Source organism: Tetrao urogallus, assembly GCF_951394365.1.
Source record: "Tetrao urogallus genome assembly, chromosome: 3".
NCBI classification, from domain to species: Eukaryota; Metazoa; Chordata; class Aves; order Galliformes; family Phasianidae; genus Tetrao; species Tetrao urogallus.
In genome coordinates, this window is record NC_136815.1 from 67,646,726 (window position 1) to 67,665,223 (window position 18,498).

At 42.3% G+C, this 18,498-nt stretch overlaps 1 protein-coding gene across 1 annotated transcript; it reads right to left on the reverse strand.

Moving 5' to 3' along the window:
- Window positions 1-852: 852 nt before the first annotated feature.
- MED10 (mediator complex subunit 10) lies at window positions 853-4,249 on the reverse strand (the record flags this gene model as incomplete). Its single annotated transcript, XM_079533145.1, has 4 exons — window positions 4,089-4,249; window positions 3,898-3,981; window positions 2,555-2,657; window positions 853-948 (listed from the first exon to the last, which is right to left on the reverse strand). The coding sequence occupies exons 1-4, from the start codon at window positions 4,214-4,216 to the stop codon at window positions 853-855; spliced, it is 411 nt and encodes a 136-aa protein (XP_079389271.1). The 5' UTR covers window positions 4,217-4,249.
- Between the last annotated feature and the right edge of the window lie 14,249 nt (window positions 4,250-18,498).

Genomic DNA, 18,498 nt, shown 5'->3' on the forward strand with positions numbered 1-18,498 from the left:
CATCATCTTCAAGTTTTGATGCAGATTTCATTTCTATTACTGATACCAACAAATATGCCATTTTTTATAGCTTTCAATTCATTCTCTAAAGAGCAGCACACAAAAGAAACAGTAGAATTTCATTTTTACAATTTTTTATTCTTCAACCTGCTTACAGAAACTAATTAGAATTTAACAAAGGTCTACATGAAATATACAAAATATCAACATTGCTGAGGAGCTAATCCTGAATGTGCTCCCTTTCAATATCAGCCATCTGCACTGCAGCTTATAGAACAAAACAAATATCTCAAGGTTTTCTTGGCTGCAATTCATTATGACACATGCAAACTAGAGCCCATGACAGGCTCCTGTTCAACAGAATTTGGCAAGATAATAAGAGTCAATTGTTTGTACTGTAATTAAAAAAATAGTTTACAAATGAAAAACAATCAAGTAGAATAACTGCATTTGTCAGAAACCCATAATCCTGGAGCACGCTCTTTAGAAAGCAAAAAAATCCCAAACAAAACAGCAACAACCACCATGATCTCCTGCTTCAAAACCACACTCTGTAGGAAACGCCATATAATTGCCTGCAAACTGTTAAAACATCTCTGAAATCTTTCAAGAAAGAACAGAGTACCACAACAAGTTTCAACTGCAATCCATGAGTGAAAGTCTTCAGAAAGATGCGTTACCTTCAGTCCAGAACCATGAGCAATCATCAAGCTCCTTTACATCCTATCACTGCCATTTTTAGTAGAGCTGTTAATGAAGTTTTTGGATACCCTGTTACTTCAGTCAACATTTTTCTTAAGAGTGGCATCAGTTCATAGAATTGATGTATTTTTAGAGCTATCAGAGGTCTACCTAAGGAGGAGGATCCTCGCCTCGGATAGCTTTGTACTTTGCCATGTCTTCTGGGAACACCTTTGTTAGTTCTTGAATTAATAGACTTTTAAATTTCTGGAAAGAAAAAAATATATATTTATACACATATATACATATGTATGCATGCACACCAACTGCATCATTGTCATAGGTTTTCTTAAGTAATATTGTCCAATTAATAGAAATCTTTTGTGCAGCAGTTCTACATTTCAGTGATTGAAGACAACAGTATTAAAAAAATCCATCACATGACATTTACAAAATTCAAAGAAAACACTAAAATGAAGTCTGCTAGCAAAGTATCAGGCAAACTAAAATACTAGAATACTTATACCTCTGATAAATTCTAGCATGTTCATATCTGCCTAGGATCTGACCTCTGCATCTCTAAGCAGCTTCTACTACATATTGTAATTTAGAAAATAACAAAATTTGAAATGAAAATACTCTGGACTCATAAACTTAAGTTTCAAAATACTTTTTTCCTCCTTCCTTTTACCACCACTTTCCTTTCTGATGCTTTCCATGAAACTCCTGAGACAATTTAAAACTAGGAAACCCTCCCTATTGCATTCTTATCTCCTAGCACGGAAAAAAAGGTGCTTTATTTCCCTTTACAATGCAAGGAGATGCAGGAAGTAGACAATAAGTGACATTATTGAAACTCAAGACAAGCATATCGTCCTCTTTCCAACCCCATTACCAATCCAAGATGTCCCAAAAAGAACAAGAAGACAGATGAGAATTAAATCCATGCAGCTTAACTAAGACACCTAAAAACTAACCATAAACATTCAAAAGTTTATGGACTGGATGCTTCAGTCCATACATCCTTAATTGTAAAGGAGACTTGTTTAGATGCTTTTTTTAAAATGTAAAGGTGATAAAGGACATGTCCACTTGATTTGGTACGCAAATAGCTCCACCTCCAAGAAGTACCGGCACCTGGTTTAGAAATGAATAATTCTTCCTACAACTTCTTTGAGCAATGAGCTTTATATCAAGAAAAAAATGCTTAAAACATACACAGATGTGTCTACATTCTGCAGCACAAACTCCCATCCTCCATAATTTTAGAATTCAGCCTAAGAATGTTCTGAAACACAAATAACCCTTTAAGCCACAGTAAACTTCTCTGATTTTCTCTTTCAGCAGTAGTTATCCACTAAGAACCTAAGCATTCTGGTATACCATATATACAACTACAGGTTCAGAAAACCCTAAATACTAGCATACATTCAAAGTCATTCAGTAAGGATTAACTTGTTCTTACATTGCACGTTCGCCATTTTACTAGCCCAAGAACTACTCATGACTGTACAAATACCCCCCTGCTTCGCCTATTTCTAGATTTACACAAATCACTGTTACAAATCTGTAAGCATGAAGTACTCTGTAGTAATCAAAGCACACATAGTGAAGAGATCTGTTATATAGATCCATAGTCAAAAATAAGACATAGCAACATCAGTATCACCAGCCATAGAGTGAACTACAAGTTTCCTTTTCAGAACAGGTTGTAATGGCATTCCTGTTAAGATACAGGGATGCAGAATAATCCCTAACGCAAATCACCTAATAGGGAAATTTGATAACTGTGCAAGCAAAACCATGCACGTTTACAGAAAATAACTGGCCAGATGCATTATTATATTAGTACTTTCTCTATTTTTGGTTTTACCTTCATTGTGTCAATTTTTCCTTTTACTTGTTCATTCTTAGCCAAAGCTCTCTCCAGGCACTCCTTAGTGTAAAGCTGAGGGTTGCGACCTTGGTCTATGTATCTGAAAATATAAAAGATTGCACCTAAGCGATTATATTAGCACTAGAAAGTTCTCCAAGGAACAAAATTACTCATCCTGCTTTCTTTCTTGATGCTATACTGGAGTTTAAATGAGTTACTTTCAAAATACAACTCCAGGAAGCAGCTGTCACAGTAAAGGTAAATGTTTGTTTACAAAGAGCCTAGAGTTCTGAAAAATGTATTGAAACAAACAAAGTAACCATCCATCTCCTCACAGACAGTAGTAAGTAAAAGCAAGAGGAAAGGTTCCCCTTCAAGCAACTAAAAGGGCATGAATCATAGAACAGCTTTGTTAATACGTAGCATGCAATCAGCACATAGGAATAAGACACCCAGTGATTCAAGGATGAGAGTGCACACGCGAGGGGTGCTCCAAAAGTAATGTCTCTTATTTTACCACATTGGCATGTGGCTTCAGAGGAGGATGCTTGTGGTGTGACAGTAAAGGTTGAACCTTCCCACCAAATAGTCCACCATTTTGTTGACACATGAGAGATGGCAGCAGAGGCGCAGTCTGACAACATCGAGCCTGACAAAGAAGTATGTATGAAACAGAAGGTGTATCATGGAATTCCTCCATGCAGGAATAAGTGCACCCACTGCCATCCATTGACACTTGCTGAACGTTGATGGACACCAGACAATGGATGTAAGCACAGTGAGGTGGTGTGTTCCAGTAGTGACAACAGTGGGTCACCTCCACCAGTGCAGATGTTTACAAGTGTGGCACACAGGCTCCTGCTTACTGGTGAATACACACAGCTAACGGCAATGACCCTGGTGTAAAGTAGTGTTTTGTAGCTGAGAATCTGCTTTATCAGCATTACTGCACTGTTTTCCTCTATTCTAGTTCCCACAGAAATAAGTAGGAAGCATTACTTTTGGAGCAATTTACATATGATAGTAAAAGCAGTACCAGCACTTGCATCAGCCAGCATAAGCCTATTTTTCCTTTGCTGCATTAAGCATTCAGTTAAGGGAAACTTCATCACAGACGGAAGAGACAAGAAAAATGAATGCTGGATCATAGCAAAACAACAACGCCGGGACTTGCAATAGAACAGCTAAGTTAGATCATGCCTTTCACGTGAAAGCTGCAGCGCAGAGCCCTCCCTCCCCCTTCCTGCCAGCTCTCCGCAAGCAGGAAGCGCTCCCTGCCTGCTGGCACTGTGGCAGTAACTCGGGAGACACAGAGCTCCAGCGTGGGCGAAGCCACTCACTCGAACACTTCCAGAGGCACGCTGATGTCGTGAAGCTGTTGCCGGCACTTGTCGATGTCCTGTAGGCCCGTCACCATGAAATTCCTGCAGGGAGAAAAGCGGAGCCGCTTAGCACAGAGCTGGCGCTCCTCGCTCCCCGTCACCGCCCCAACCCCCGCCAAAAGATGCCGCGAAAGCAGCGAGCGGCTCACAGCTTCTGGTTGAGGCCGGCCTGGCTGCTGGGCTGGAAGTCGCTGACAATGATGCCGAGCTGCCGGATGTTCTCCACGAACTTCTCCAGGTGCTCCTCAAGCGAGTCGAACTTCTCCGCCATCGCCATAGCGGGTCACAACGTTTCCGGGCCACAGCGCATGCGCAGATGGGGAGCGGGAGGAAATGCGACTACGCCGAGCCCTTTGGTGTAGGCCACGCCCCCCAACCCGTAGGCCACGCCCCCTCGCCGTACGGCACCCCCCGCACCGCCCTGATCTCGCTGTGGTGGGTGCTATGCGCGCTTGGTTTTTACATTATACAAAATCGGTACGGGGTTCCTGGTCTATTTCTAATTAACCATGTAATTAAGCTCCGTGCATGCCTGCCCTGGAGCTCCGTGCTTGTTTCAACGCTGCATTGGCCCCTATACACAGAATCACAGACTTGTCGGGGTTTATAGGGACTTCTGAAGATCATCAAGGCCACCCCTTGCGAAAGCAGGTTCCCTACCCTGGGTTGCTCGAGGGATCCAGGCGGGTTTTGACTATCTGCAGGGAAGGAAACTCCACACCCTCTCTAGGCAACCTGTTCCACTGCTCTTGTCACCCATACAGCAAAGAAGTGCTTCCTCAGGTCTGCATGAAATTTTGTGTGCTCCACAAATACAGCTCCATGGCATTTACCATCATTTCATCAGAGCCACAGGACACTCCTGCAGCATGGTGATGTGTCCTGTCGGATGGCTCACTTTAATGGTGCTGCCCCTTTGTGAAAGTGCTGTGCTTCCCAGCTTCAAAACCGATGGAAAATGAATTCTGAACAAAAATAAGATCTATAAAAGCTAATTTGCACGAGTCAGTGTTTGCTTTGGGCTCTGCAGATTTATCAAATACACAACTGCAAATAATGAGGAGTATTTTTTACCCTAAAGGTAAATCAATACTAAATTATATTTAGCACCTCTTATAAACATCAGATAATTGGAGTTTGGCAATATGGATCATTCCGCAGCCCTTAGCACTGCTCTGTTTGCTGTTCTTTTAGAACTGTTCTTTTGGAACTGTTCTTTTAGCATTTCCAGGAATTTGTCAGTAGACCCAGAGGGATGGGATGCAACAATGTGATAAAATTGCCAGCATCTCTTCAGAAGGGATCAGGCTGGAAGCTCCCTGCTCAGTCACTGTTGCTTCAGCCTTCTTGAAGTGACAGCTGCATCTGGACCTCAAAGAGTCTTTCTGCCCAGCTTCCAAAATACAGCCCTCTCCATTGCTATAAAACTAAAATCCAAATCTCAAATACACTCTCACTGTGGTTTTTCAGTCATCCTGGTGCTGGGATCTTTCAGTTCCTCTGGCTATCTTGCTCTGTGTGGAAATTAAGCATTCTTTGAGCAGTGGAAAGAAAAGGTTTGATGTAACACATGAAAAGCAATGGAGGAGCCATTGACTGATCATCTGAGAAGGGCTCGTTATCTTCCCCATCTGTATAAGATCTCCAAATTATGTGTTTCTTTAAACTGTGTAAGAAATAGAAGTAACAGAGAAGTCCACCTGGCAATAAAAAACATGATGGGCTTAACTGGAGAATGACAAAATATCAGTCTCTGTTAAAAGTACCAGCTATGATTTTCCTTGTGGGAAGATTATTTGACATGTCTAAATTCCCCTGGCACATCACAATAACAGTATGTTTTATCAATAGCTTATTTCCAGTATGCCTGTTTTCACCTGAATCTGAGAAGTAATGTCAGTTAGAATCCGAAGTCAGCCCTTTGTGTCTGACACTACCGCTGAGTTAAGTGGAGTTTGCTGTCAGGCTACAGCAGATAAGAACCTGGTGCTTTGATTCACCGTGTTATTTGAATGGATATTTGGATTAAAAACTAATACGGATATGATATTCAGTCAACAAATAGAATGTATTTTAGACATTCGTAGTTATAACTTGCAGCCATTTCTGTTCAACAGTGAGAACCATCAAAATCAGCAGTACCTCATTTATTGACTAATTATTAGCTAAATTTTTCTTCCTTATATCCTATCAGTGAAAACAACAAAAATGGTCAGGTTTTTGCTCAGTTACTGTGCCAGTTAAGCAGCATAAAGCTGAGTCCTTGCTGAATACAAAGCACTGTTTCAGAGCTTATAATTTTAAGTATGCTGACGCAAAATTGAAAAGTGAGTGATTGCAAACAGCACTAAATATTAAGGGAAATATGGCAGTGTGCAAATGCTAAATTGTAAAAGCAATCCAAGACTGCAAGAAGCAATTAGTCAGTTCTTGTCCTGTCAAGTATTTTCACCATATGAATAAATCCATTGCCTATTGATCACCAGTTGCTGGCTGTTCTGCCTAATAACTGGCAGAATGTTCTCCGGAGAATGAAAGTTCCAGAATTATGAGATTATAACATGAGTACTTTGCAATGATTGCATGAGAAATCTTGCCTTGAGAAAAAGAGTAGTTTTTTTCTAGTATTTGGAAGGGAAGAAATTCCAACATGGTGTATTTCAGATTAAATCTGAATATGAGCAAAAAGGAGAAAGAATTTGGAAGTAAAATCTAAATATATTTAGTTGTGTCAGATGTGGCTCCGCAGGCACAAGAAGCTGGAATTCAAACATGATATCCATCTTTGCTTAAGGGAAAGGGTGCTTTAAACACATTCAGTAGAAGTATGGAGCAGGCTAGCTTGCTTTAAATCCTGTAACAAGAATGGTCTTTGAGATACTGCTAAAGCTTCCTCTCCTCCCTCTTTGCGGAGTTGAGGAAACATGACTTAGTTTCTTGTGATGAGGGAAGTCTGCTCTGTGACCGTTACCCACTATAACTCAGTTAAAATATCTGAATGGAAGAAATAATAGAATTTAACCATCAAATGTAAGGATATCCAGTTCATATTAAAGCAGTACTAACTAGGTTGGTTATTTGAGATTAGTGAATATTGTTAGATAAACGTGCATACAGTGATTTAAGATTAAAAAGAGCTATAAATATACAACTAGTTACTAACTTCCTTGTTGCCCTACAACTTGGAGAGTATTTTCCTATTTGAGGGGGAAAAAGGCAAAACAGAATCTTGTGTTCCAAGGAGAGGTATACATAGACAGAAGATAGATGGACAGATAGTCTGACACTTAATCAATGAATCAGAAGGTATACAGAGACAGAAAGATTTAGAAAGAAAATTGCATGGTTCATCATTTAAGTAATCATATTGCACACCTACCTTTATCTCCACGGAGAGAGCAGGAAATTACTGGCTTGTAAGCCAGACATCTGTACTGGGCAGTTAAGTAGAATTTGTAATAAAGCATAGAATGAGAGGCCATGTAGATCAGCGTGACCCATTTGGGATGTGTAGCACAAATTATGCAACAGAAAATCTCGTTTTTGTAAAATTCTAATGAATTTTTCAAGGGGTCGGCAAGCATGTGGATAAGAGAGCTCTAATTGATACAATCTATTTGAATTTCCCAATTGGCTTTTGGCAAATTCCTTAACAAAAGTCTTCTAAGGAACTAAAAGAATGGCATAAGAGGAGAAATCCTGGCATGAATGAAGAAGTAATTGCCAAATAGGAAAAACGGAGTAGGAACAAATATTTAATTCTTTCATGGATGGGTGATTCCCAAAAGAACTCTAGAGGGACCTGTGCTGAAATGTGTGCCATTTGACGTGCTCGTCCATGACCCAGAAAATAAATCATACAGTGGAATGAGAGAATTGGTTTATGAGGTTAGTCTGAGGAGTAAAGTTGAGTACAGGTTGTAGGAAAGTGTAGAAGGAGACCTGGAGAGGCTTGGTAACAGTGAAAAAAATGTCCGAAAAAATGCAAATAGTTCAGGTAAAATGACACACAGAGCAAAAAAAAAAAGTAAATTCATGACCTGATGGTGACTCATGGCTGATGGCCTCTTGCTCCACAAGATCAACACTCTGGGACAGCAAAAGAAAGTTCTGTGAAAATATCAGCTTACAGCTCAGCTGTGATCAGAAGTTGTACAGAGAGTTAGGAATTGTTAGGAATTTGAGGACAAAGTAGAAAATGTCATTATGACACTGCATAAATTCACAGTTCACCCCCCAACCTTGAATACTGTGTGCAGTTCTGGTTCCCAGGAGTAGACTTGGGAAGAAGCCAGAGAAGGGCTGCCAAGATGAAATGGCAGTATGAATGGTAAATAAGACATGGTTTCAGTACTAGAAAACTGAATAGGCAGGGACTTGTCAACTTGAGTGAGAGCCCAATGAAGATGTCTTTAACAGAAGCTTTGCTCTATCTATACCGTCATGAGTGTCTGGAAGATAAACTGTTTTTCCAGCACAAGAACCAGGACCCAGTGAGGCCAACAGAACACAAACTCAAAGCACACATACACCAAAGGAACAGGTGATTTTCATCGTGAAAAGTTTAGCAGCCTTGGAGAATAATTTCCCAATTGATGCTACAGACAGCAAAAGCTTAATTGATTTGAAAGGGAAATGGAACAAATGCTTGGTAGTGTGTTGGAAGAGTGGTAGATAAATTATGTCTGGCTTAGGAAATCCCCCAAACTGAAGGCATTCCAAGTCCAAGACAGCATTCAGGAGTGTTCTCATCCCTATTTGTCATGTCCTCACTCTGTAGCATTTGCTTCTGATTACTGCTGAGCCTTTATCTGAATCTGTGTTGTCACTGTTAGCTGTCCCATATGTTGGAACTTTGCAAGAATGACATGCTGTGTAGGATGTAGGCAAACTGCATGGTGGTTTTTTACAAAGCAGAGCATAACAAGGTTGATTTGAAACTGTTTTTATAGGTGCAGGGTCTGAAAAAAAAACAACTCTATTCACCATTTTCATGTATGATGATATACTCCATACAAATGACCTTTCTAGTGTAATATGGCACAATGGAGTGTTTAATTAGAGATATTGTCACCATTTTTTTCTCAGAAATATAAAAAGACAAAAATTATTCATCTTTTTGTCCATCTCTGGAGCAGTGATTCTCCTCCTAGCTCTGATTTTCTGCCACTGGCCAATAAAATGGAATTAGTAAATAAAATAAATACAGAATACTTGTTCCAATTATAGATCTTTTTTTTCTCCTTCAGTCTTTCCACTTTCTTTCTCACTTTGCTCCTGTTTTCTTCTGCATGAATGTATCTAATCCATGGATCCCTTTCTCATTCTGTCTCTGCAGATCCAGAAATGTATGTTGAAATTTTATGTAATTAACCAGGGGCATCACCTACCTAAAAATCAATTTTATAAGCCAGCTACCTTCCTTGTTTTGACTGCACCAGGTGATAAACAAAAGAGAAGCAGTAAAGGTGGATGTGTGCAACATAAAGAATGCTGTTTTCCTGTTCTTGATATATCAAGTTGATGGTATTTATATCTAAGATGGTTTTGGACTCATTCCAAAGTGTGCAATATTTTCATATCTTACTGTAAAAAATAAAGTGATAAACAATTTTCCCAGAATATTTTTGTTATTCAGCTGAATAAGAGGTGTAATGATAGTTTCCATGCAGATGAGGTATTTAGCAACGTGCTCATTAATTACTTGTAATAATACATTTCTTACCACGAACTAGTGGGATGGTGCAGTTATGCATCATGGCTTGATCCCATTCTTACTGAAATAATCCATATTTATTTATCAAAGAAGTGGCAGGATCAGGAGTTTGTTCATGCAGTAATTTTGCTCTTCTAAATCTAGTAAATGTGGACCTGACCCAAAGATCACTGAGCACTGTGGGACATACCAATGGACTTCGGGTGAGAGAGTGTCCTCACAACTCTAGCTCCAAGGAGGCCATCAAAACACACCAAAAGACTTACTTATATGCTTCAGAACGGGAAACTTATTTTCATATCTGACTCTTCCCCTGGAATATTAATCTTATTCATTAGACTGGGTTTCTATTGCATCCAGATTGCCACCACATGGCATTTAAACCAAAGTTAAGATCTATTCTTCTGAAATGCAGAGTCACTTTCATTATGTATCAAGTACCTCTACATGATTTTTTTTTCTAGAAGTCTGAGAAAGATACATATATTATCTCCTCCAATAAGAATATTCATTACATAATAGCAATAAGTAAGACTGATTTGCCTTTTTATGCTTTCTCTTTCTTCTTTTTTGCATTCTTTCTTCTTTCTTTCTTTCTTGTTTTCTTCCCTGAAACACAAACTAACTAATGTGATTTAAAACTGTCTCCTTCATTACCTGAGAAGGAGGAAAGAAGGCACAGGAGTATTCCATGCAGTAGGATATACCAAGATTCCAGACCAAATGTATGCTAGCAAATGAAGTAGAACTGGGACCATCCTCCAGCACTGAGACCAGCTGGTATGCAATGACCTTATCTACATTCTAGCTCCTAAAATGTGCCTGAAAGCATTTCTTGGTCCAGACCAAAAAAAGTTAAGTGGGGACTATTATAAGTGTTAAACACAGTGGAATGCATGTGTATCTGTGTTTGTGCCCCAACACTTTTCATTTTTCTAAGTGCTATAATTCATGATGCATGAGAAAAAAGGGAGAAAAAAATGAACTAGTGCTCCTATGGGGTTCAAAATGAAACAAATCATAAAATCAGAAAAAATATTTAGCATTTAAGATTTTTTCCTGTGGTGAAAAATGTGTAAATCATACGTCCACGACATTGTATAGAGTCACTGTTCACACTGGAAGTAATCATGGGGCCTGCCTGTATTTCCTGCAGGGAGGCTGGAATCAGCAAGCATGACAGGATCCAGATGGATAAAAATGAAGGGTCTCGTGAACACCAGAACAGCTCAGAAGTTACCTCCAGTTCAGACTCAGACTGCCAGATCTCCCATGCTCTTTCAGAACTACTCAGCTTCAAACTCATCACAGTATATTAGCTGTGAGCAGTGGGCAGCAGTAGGCTTTGGGGAACTCCAAAACAATGGGGCAAAAGGTTTGACATGTAGCTTCTTCCCCCCATGCTGTTGTGTGGATATCCTGGACACTGTTATAGCCACTCAACTCTCTGGTGTACCTTGCCATGTTTTGTCAGCAAGGTCAGGCAGCAGTTGCAAAAGTCCTTCCCAAAAAGCACTGAACTAAAGACTCTTGCTATTTATTTTTTTTTTCAGAGGATTCAATAACTCTCCAATTTTAAAGTCATTGTCCACACTCTTGTGTGTTCTTATTTCACTCTTTCTACAATCTGCCTCATCTCTAGGTAGGTTATGTCCAGCATTCAGTCTTAAAATAGGTTTTACTCATAGAAGTTGTCTGGGTGAGACTGTAATTTCTAGCTATCTATTCTTTCCACATCTTTTTCTAGCCAATGAAGAAATGCTTTATTATCCAGTTAGTTTTGTTCTGTGTATTCTGTGCTTTAATCAAATAATTTAATCATCTTTCTGTTCTCTGTATGATAAATTAAACAAATGGAATTCTTTACATAATTTTTTTGGATCACTTTCAGCTTTTCCTGCAGCGTTTCCAATTTTTCAATATCATCAGAAAAGGGAAGATGATCTGCACCTTGAAATCTGGTATTGGTCTCTGCAGAGATATGGATCCCTGTTCTCCCATGCCTTGTGCTGCTCACTCCTTTCCTGTTAATATACTGCAGGACTGCAAAACTCCTTTGCTGTAAAATTCCACTGGGAGTTTGGGCTGATCTGCTGATATGTTATGAATCCTAATTTCCTTTCCTGATTGCCACTATAGTAAATATATTCTTCAGTTAAATAAACTAGCACAATTTGCTCACAGGACTTTTTAAATTATGTATGTTAAAATACATTTATTTCACAAACCCGACTATTCAATTTAGGCTGCCTTCACACTATTTGTCACTTCACCAGCCTTCCTATGAGCTCTTTCCTTTACATGCAATTTTATATTTACCTCCAGATCATCGACACAACCATTAAGTTATGCCAGAACAGGTTCTTTGGGGAACCCTACCAGTACTATTGCCAAATAAAAGTCTTCTTGGGAGTGTCTCAGGGAACAGATCACCTACTCTGCCATGTTGCTCCCAGAATTGATTTCAGAGTGATCTGGCTCACTTTATGTGAGATGAAAGCCAAGTCAAGTCTGGCATAAGGGATTGCTCCAGGGCCCTCTTCTTACAAACTATATGGATGAGGTTGTATCAGACTTGCCTTGCTCAGCTTGTTAGTCCAACCCTTACTCCAAAAAGCTTCATGTCCCTGCGTGTCTCCACAAGCCCTGCCTCAGGTCACACTGCATGCATCTTCATTATCATCTTACAAAAACACCATTTGCAGGAGTACTCAGTCCTTCATTTTCTAGGATGGCAACTTTAGTAGCACATGCTCTTAGATGGACTAAAGATGGAGGTGCTGGCTGGGAAGTTCAGTGTGGGTAATAGTCCACTACGGTTCCTGTGGAATTCATGTCTTCCTGTGGAATTCATGTCTTCCTCAATCCTCTTCTCTCCAAGGATACTTTTGAAAGGGAGCTGAGCTCTGCTTGAGCCCATCTTAGCAGGCACATACTGTTTCCAGGAGCATGAAGATGCAGGAGACACAGAGAGTCCTGAGGGCTATAACAGGCAAGGCTGACTGTACAGAGAAAAGGGTCCCTGGTACCAGAATGGGGCTGAGAGAAGAGGAAGAGACTAGCTGTTATACAAATGGAAATAAGATAAGGTTATTAAGGAATCATTTGGTCCCCTGCCTGCTGAAGGCCCTGCTGCCATGGGTTTGACATCAGCCCTTCTGCTGTCTTCTCTCTGTCACCAGAACCACGGTGGCAAACTTAACAGTCTCCTTGCCTGTGACAGGTGTCACAGGTTTGGACAAGGCCTTGGCCCAAACTCACAAGACGCTTAAATAAACTCATATTTCTTACCTAGAAACCTGGATAAAGCATCTGGTTTTCACGTGCTTTCATGCTTTTGGATTTCTATACAAATGCCACATTGGCTCAGATTCAAAAAAATATGATTCCTGTGTCAAGATTGGTAGAAATGGATGCATGTAGATGAAGGTTCAGTTTAACCCATCATCCAACTCTGTGGCTACAGCTGTACGGCAAGAAGTACATCCTGCTCTTGACAGATCTATTCCCAGCTAGTAAATGAGAATGCTTCCAGGACTCCAGCATAAATTTACTTCTACTGTTCTCCTGTAGAGGATGTTGGGAGACAAAATGTGTATTGTTGCTAAATCTAACAGAGAGAAGTCTCCACATGTTGGCATGCTAATGACATCCCAGTACGCTTTTGATAATTCAAGATCTCTGTGTGCATCTTTAGGCAAATGGTCTGGGCAGGAAAAGAACCACTCCTCTGCACCAACACCATAAGTGGGACAAAAGCAACGTCTCTTTACCTTTCTGTAGATGTTAGTTTTTTCATGGCCTGTCTGTCTTCCTGGGACATCTCTCCAACCAAGGACCGGTGATCTACCAGCTGGTGGCAGCAGCAGCTTCTCCAGGATCAGCATGTTCAGCAAGATCACAGTTCCTGAGGACAGTAAATGACAGGCTATGTAAATACATGCTTCTCACTTTTGAGGAATTGAGTCACTGCCAGTAATCTTTCAACCTAACTATTTCTTTCTAATCCTTTGTCACCCCCTATGAACTTTTTTGCAGAGTAGTTTGGGAGTTATAATTGGCAGTTTGTGAAACATGAAGCTAAAGCATGATGACAATGCTGATCGAAGCATTTTCTAAGCCCTTTGGAAATAAGAGGAATAGTTCATTACCCATAAATGCTTTCCTACTGACCTTTCTTATAGCTGTATGCTGTAAAGAGGAAGACAAGTGAAAGTGGTTAGATTTAAAGAAATCCTGAGGATTGACTAGAGTCAAAGAAAAGGCATCATCAGTATCAGACATTGTCACTTTAGAGGATGAAAGAAGGCAGATAAATACTCAAAGGTGCTCACTGACATTGCTGAGTTGTGCAAAGAAAGAATGAGAATCATAGAAGAGAAGATGAATAAACAGTTTGCTTGCTGGAAGAAAAAAAAAAAAGTGTTTTCAGATTTGCAAAGAATTTGATAAATAAAACTTCAGTTGGTTCCGAGAAGGAGATCATGTTCCATGCTGTAAAGGAAATCAATGGCACCTGCAAGTTGGTCTAGGTAAATAACTCTAAAAGAGTTCCAGATCTAGAAGCTGACTTAATCCTGAGGATATCAGCAGAGTATGCAAGCCTTAGGATTTTAATGCCACCTATAACAATCTGTTTGCAGATCTGCAGAAGAACTTGAAAAGACCAGCAGAAGACAAAAAATGGATATATATATAGATATATATATATATATATACGTATACATATACCCATATATATAGTTTCCAACTCCATTGGAAACCCTGAGGCATGGAATTTATTGTTAGTGAAATGTGAATCAACGGTGATCTAATCTCTTTTCTTACCCACTTGGAGATGCTGGCACATCAGATGCCAAGAGACTGATAATTTAAGCCTCGTTTTCTCTCTCTGAGCATTCTCCTATTCTATTCTGTTATACAGTGATGTCTGTAGGCTTCTCAGGCTCTATCCCACAGGAGTAAAGGCTACTGCTTCCAAAACTTGGGAGAGTATTCTAGTCCTTCATTCATCAGATAGCTGAAAGCCTTTAGATTTCCAGTCCAAATGTATTCAGGATTAGTCACGGTGCAGCCATTTGATCATGTGATGAAGTCAATATCCCTCTCTGACATTTACTTCTCAAATACATTTATACAGTGTCACACCCCCATTCAGTCCTTTCCGGACTATACTAAATAAGACCAGATCTTCTAATTCTCCTAAGACAGTGTGCATTTTGTTCTTGTAAGCATCCTAAGAGAGCCTGAGATGTCCTTCAGCAGCACCAGTGTGCTCCCTGTGAGGCTGAGGGCTGCTGCTAGATGTGAGCTTTGAACGCTGTCTAGTTTCACTAATCAGTGCACAATGGCTGGGCTTGAAATCAACTCCAGGTAAATATGCAAGTGACATATCTGCCAGATGTCAATCAATGTTTTGTAGCATTAGAGAAGCAACTAGTTCTGCTCCAAAAAATAAAAAAGACAGTGTTGGAGATTGCAGAGCAGTTCAGTTTGACTTCTATACCTGGGAAACTAATAAGGAAGTATGACAATGAATATGGCTAAATCATCAAATCACATAGAATCTCAGAATTGCAGGGGTTGGAATCAAGAGAACAATCATTGAACATCCTGAGTTGGAACAGACCCATAAGCATCATTGTGGCTCCGTAAAGAACTACCCAAAGCTCAAACCCTATGTCTGCCAGCATTGTCCTAACGCTCCTTGAACTCCATCAGCTTGGGACCATGCTCACTGCCCTGAGGAATCTGTTCTATGTTCACCGCACTCTGATGAAGAATCTTTCCCTCATCCCCAGCTGCCCCTCCCCGATGCAGCTCCATCGTTCCCTCGGGCCCTGTCCCCATCACACAGAGCAGAGCTCAGCACTGCCCTGCACACCCTGTGAGGAGCTGCAGCCACCAACAGGCCTTCCCCCAGCTACTCTGCTCTGAGCTGAGGAAACCATCGTACCTCAGCTGCTCCTCATATGTCTTACTTTCAGACCCTTCACCATCTTTGTGGCCCTCCTTTGTATACTCTTTCATAGTTCTATGTCCTTCTTACATTGTGGCACCCGAACTCAAGGTGAGAATGCATTAGCACAGAGCAGAGTGGGACAGCCCCTTCCCTTGCTCGCCTGGCTGTGCTGGGCCTGATGCACTGCAGGATATAGTGTGTAGGAGACGATGGGGTAAGAATTGGTGAGGATTCCATAGAGATCTCAGACCAAAATCTGTTAAGAGCTTTCTTGAGCCACTGATGATGTAGATAAGGACTGCCTAATCAACATAGAAGGATCCCCACTGTCAAGCTGTTTTATTCTGGTTTTCCTCAAGACATTATGGTTTTCCTAGAGTTGCAGCCATCAATATTCCATCCTGGACTAACCAACTAATTCCCTCACTGAGGAAGCCTAGGGCTGAAAAAGAAGAGTTTGCTACATCACAACAACATTTTTACCCTATAGGCAGCAGTGCACAGTCTGAACCAGATGTCACTGCAGCTCTGTGTCACAGCATAGCCCCATTTGTCAGGGCACACCTATGATGCCCTCACACCAACCCAACAGCTTTCTCATCGCCTCCACCATCCATCTTGTGCTGCTTTACAACTCAGGTGGCAACAAGCCACAGAGCTGCTGCTTGGCTCAGGTCTCCTTTTGCAGACCACCGGATAGATAACTCAGCAGTCACATGAGGAAGGTAAATAACCTTCATCATGTTAAATTGATGACCACAGCTCCTACTGCCAACTATCACAGAACACCACACAGTGACCTTTCAGTCTGAAACATTAACGAAGCCTACACAAAGGTTCCCTCCAGTTGCTAATTGGCATTCTGCTTCAGCTCAACATATGTGCCCCACTGTCTCGACTGGCACAAGATACTTGGGCAGGGATGGCTGCTGAGCATCCTGCTCTGCACAGCTGCCCACCAGGACTGTCCCGATCCATCCTATCCTGACCTGTCTCACCTTGACCTGTCCTGCCACACCACCATGCCTGCTCCAGCTGCAGGCAGACAGAACAGCCATGTCCTCCTGCCCTCCCCCTGCACATACTGCTCCAGTCATATAGTCACCAAAATGCAGACTGCAATCTTACTGATTTAGAGCCCTTAATAATGCCATACTTGAAAAGCAAATATAATTCTGCTTCTTCTTGATCTTAAAAACAGCAAGATTATCTAACCTGTGGTTTATCAGACAGATCTGTCATTTAGAAAACCTGGCAAAGACATTAGCTGTGTTTCACACCATCTGTTGATGGTGAATTATTACCTGCTGAATGTGGACTCACTGGTAAAAGCAAGTGGTTAAATAACAGCAAGAAGAAAGAGAGGGAAACAATCATTGAGATTGGAAAAGACCTCCAAGATCATCTAGTCCTATCATCCGCACATCCCCTCCATGCTCACCATGTCCCTCAGTGCCACATCTACACGTTTCCTGAACACCTCTAGGGACGGTGACTCCACCACTTTCCTAGGCAGCTGTGCCACAGCCTCACCACTCCTTCTGAGAATACATTGTTCCTAATATCCAACCTGAACCTCCTCTGGCACAACTTGAGGCCAAAAATGTGGGCAGACTCCAGCATTACTATGAAAGCAGGTCAATTACTCAGTTTTTGATGAAAACATATTATGTCCCATGGCACCTTTCAAAGCGTCCAGATGGTTTCCTTTGGACTTCTTTACGTAAGTGCAGTAGTGGCAACTCTTCAAAACCATAGAAAACGGGGATGAGAACACCTAGGGAAGGGGATGCGTTGGATGGAAAAAAGTGCTGTGGAATGTTGAGTATCTCTAGAGGAGACTCTGCAACCTGTCTGGGCAACCTGTGCCACACAAGAAGTGCAGGAGCGGGCACACACAGAGAAATGCATGGACACATATGCACCTATACCATTTGAAAACCATGAAAATCTATCTGTTTCTATAGGTAAACTTAAAATGTCTGATATGCGTGTTATGCATAGGTTAAGATCACAGACAGAATAGGTATATTGAGTCGCGTCACTTTTGTGTGCTTTACAGGTGAGACTGTGTGTTTAGGAGTGTATACATACCTATCTGCACCACAAATTCACACACAACGATGCGTTTCAGTCTAAGCACACTCTCGCACAAGTGTACCACGTATAACGGTGCCGCAGCAGCGCTGACCCCCGGCACTAGCCCCGGGACGCACTGCCGCAGCGAGAGGCCCCGCGGGCTAGCGGGCGGCCGGGCGGCGGCGCTGCGGAGCGGGACGATTCCGGCGGCAGCCGGCGGCTCGGCGCGGAGACGGCGCGAGGGCTGCGGCAGGGCCCGGCCGCGGCGGCGCCGAACAAAGAGCCCGGGCGCGCTGCGCCGCCGCGGGCGAGCGGGGAGCCGGTGGGAGGCGGGTGCTGGGAGCCTCCGCCGGTCCCCCCGCCCGGGGGAGGCGCCAGGCGCTCAAAGGGGACCGGCCCGCCGGGGATTGGCTCGGGTGGGTGTGAGCCGAAGGTGCCGGGGAGGCCATCTGCAGCGCGGGGGGAGGGGGTTCTCTCTTGCTCTTCCCTCTCCTTTTTTTTCCCCTTCTTTTTCACGGGATGATGGCCACGGCCGCCGGGCCGTGATGTCCCCGTCAGCAGCCCCTGCGCCGCAATGCCGCTCGCAGCAGCCCTAGCGAGGGGAGGAGGCGTTTGAGCGGCGGCCGCACGTCCTCCCGCGCCGCCGCCGCCGCCGCCCTGCCCGCCGCCCCTGCGCCCGGAGCCGAGCGGCGCGGAGGGGTCCCCGCCCGCGCGGCGCCGCCCCCCCGCCCACCGCCGGGGCTTCAGAATAAAGATAGAGAGAGAGATATAAAATAGCGGCAGGAGGCACTGCGGCCGCGCG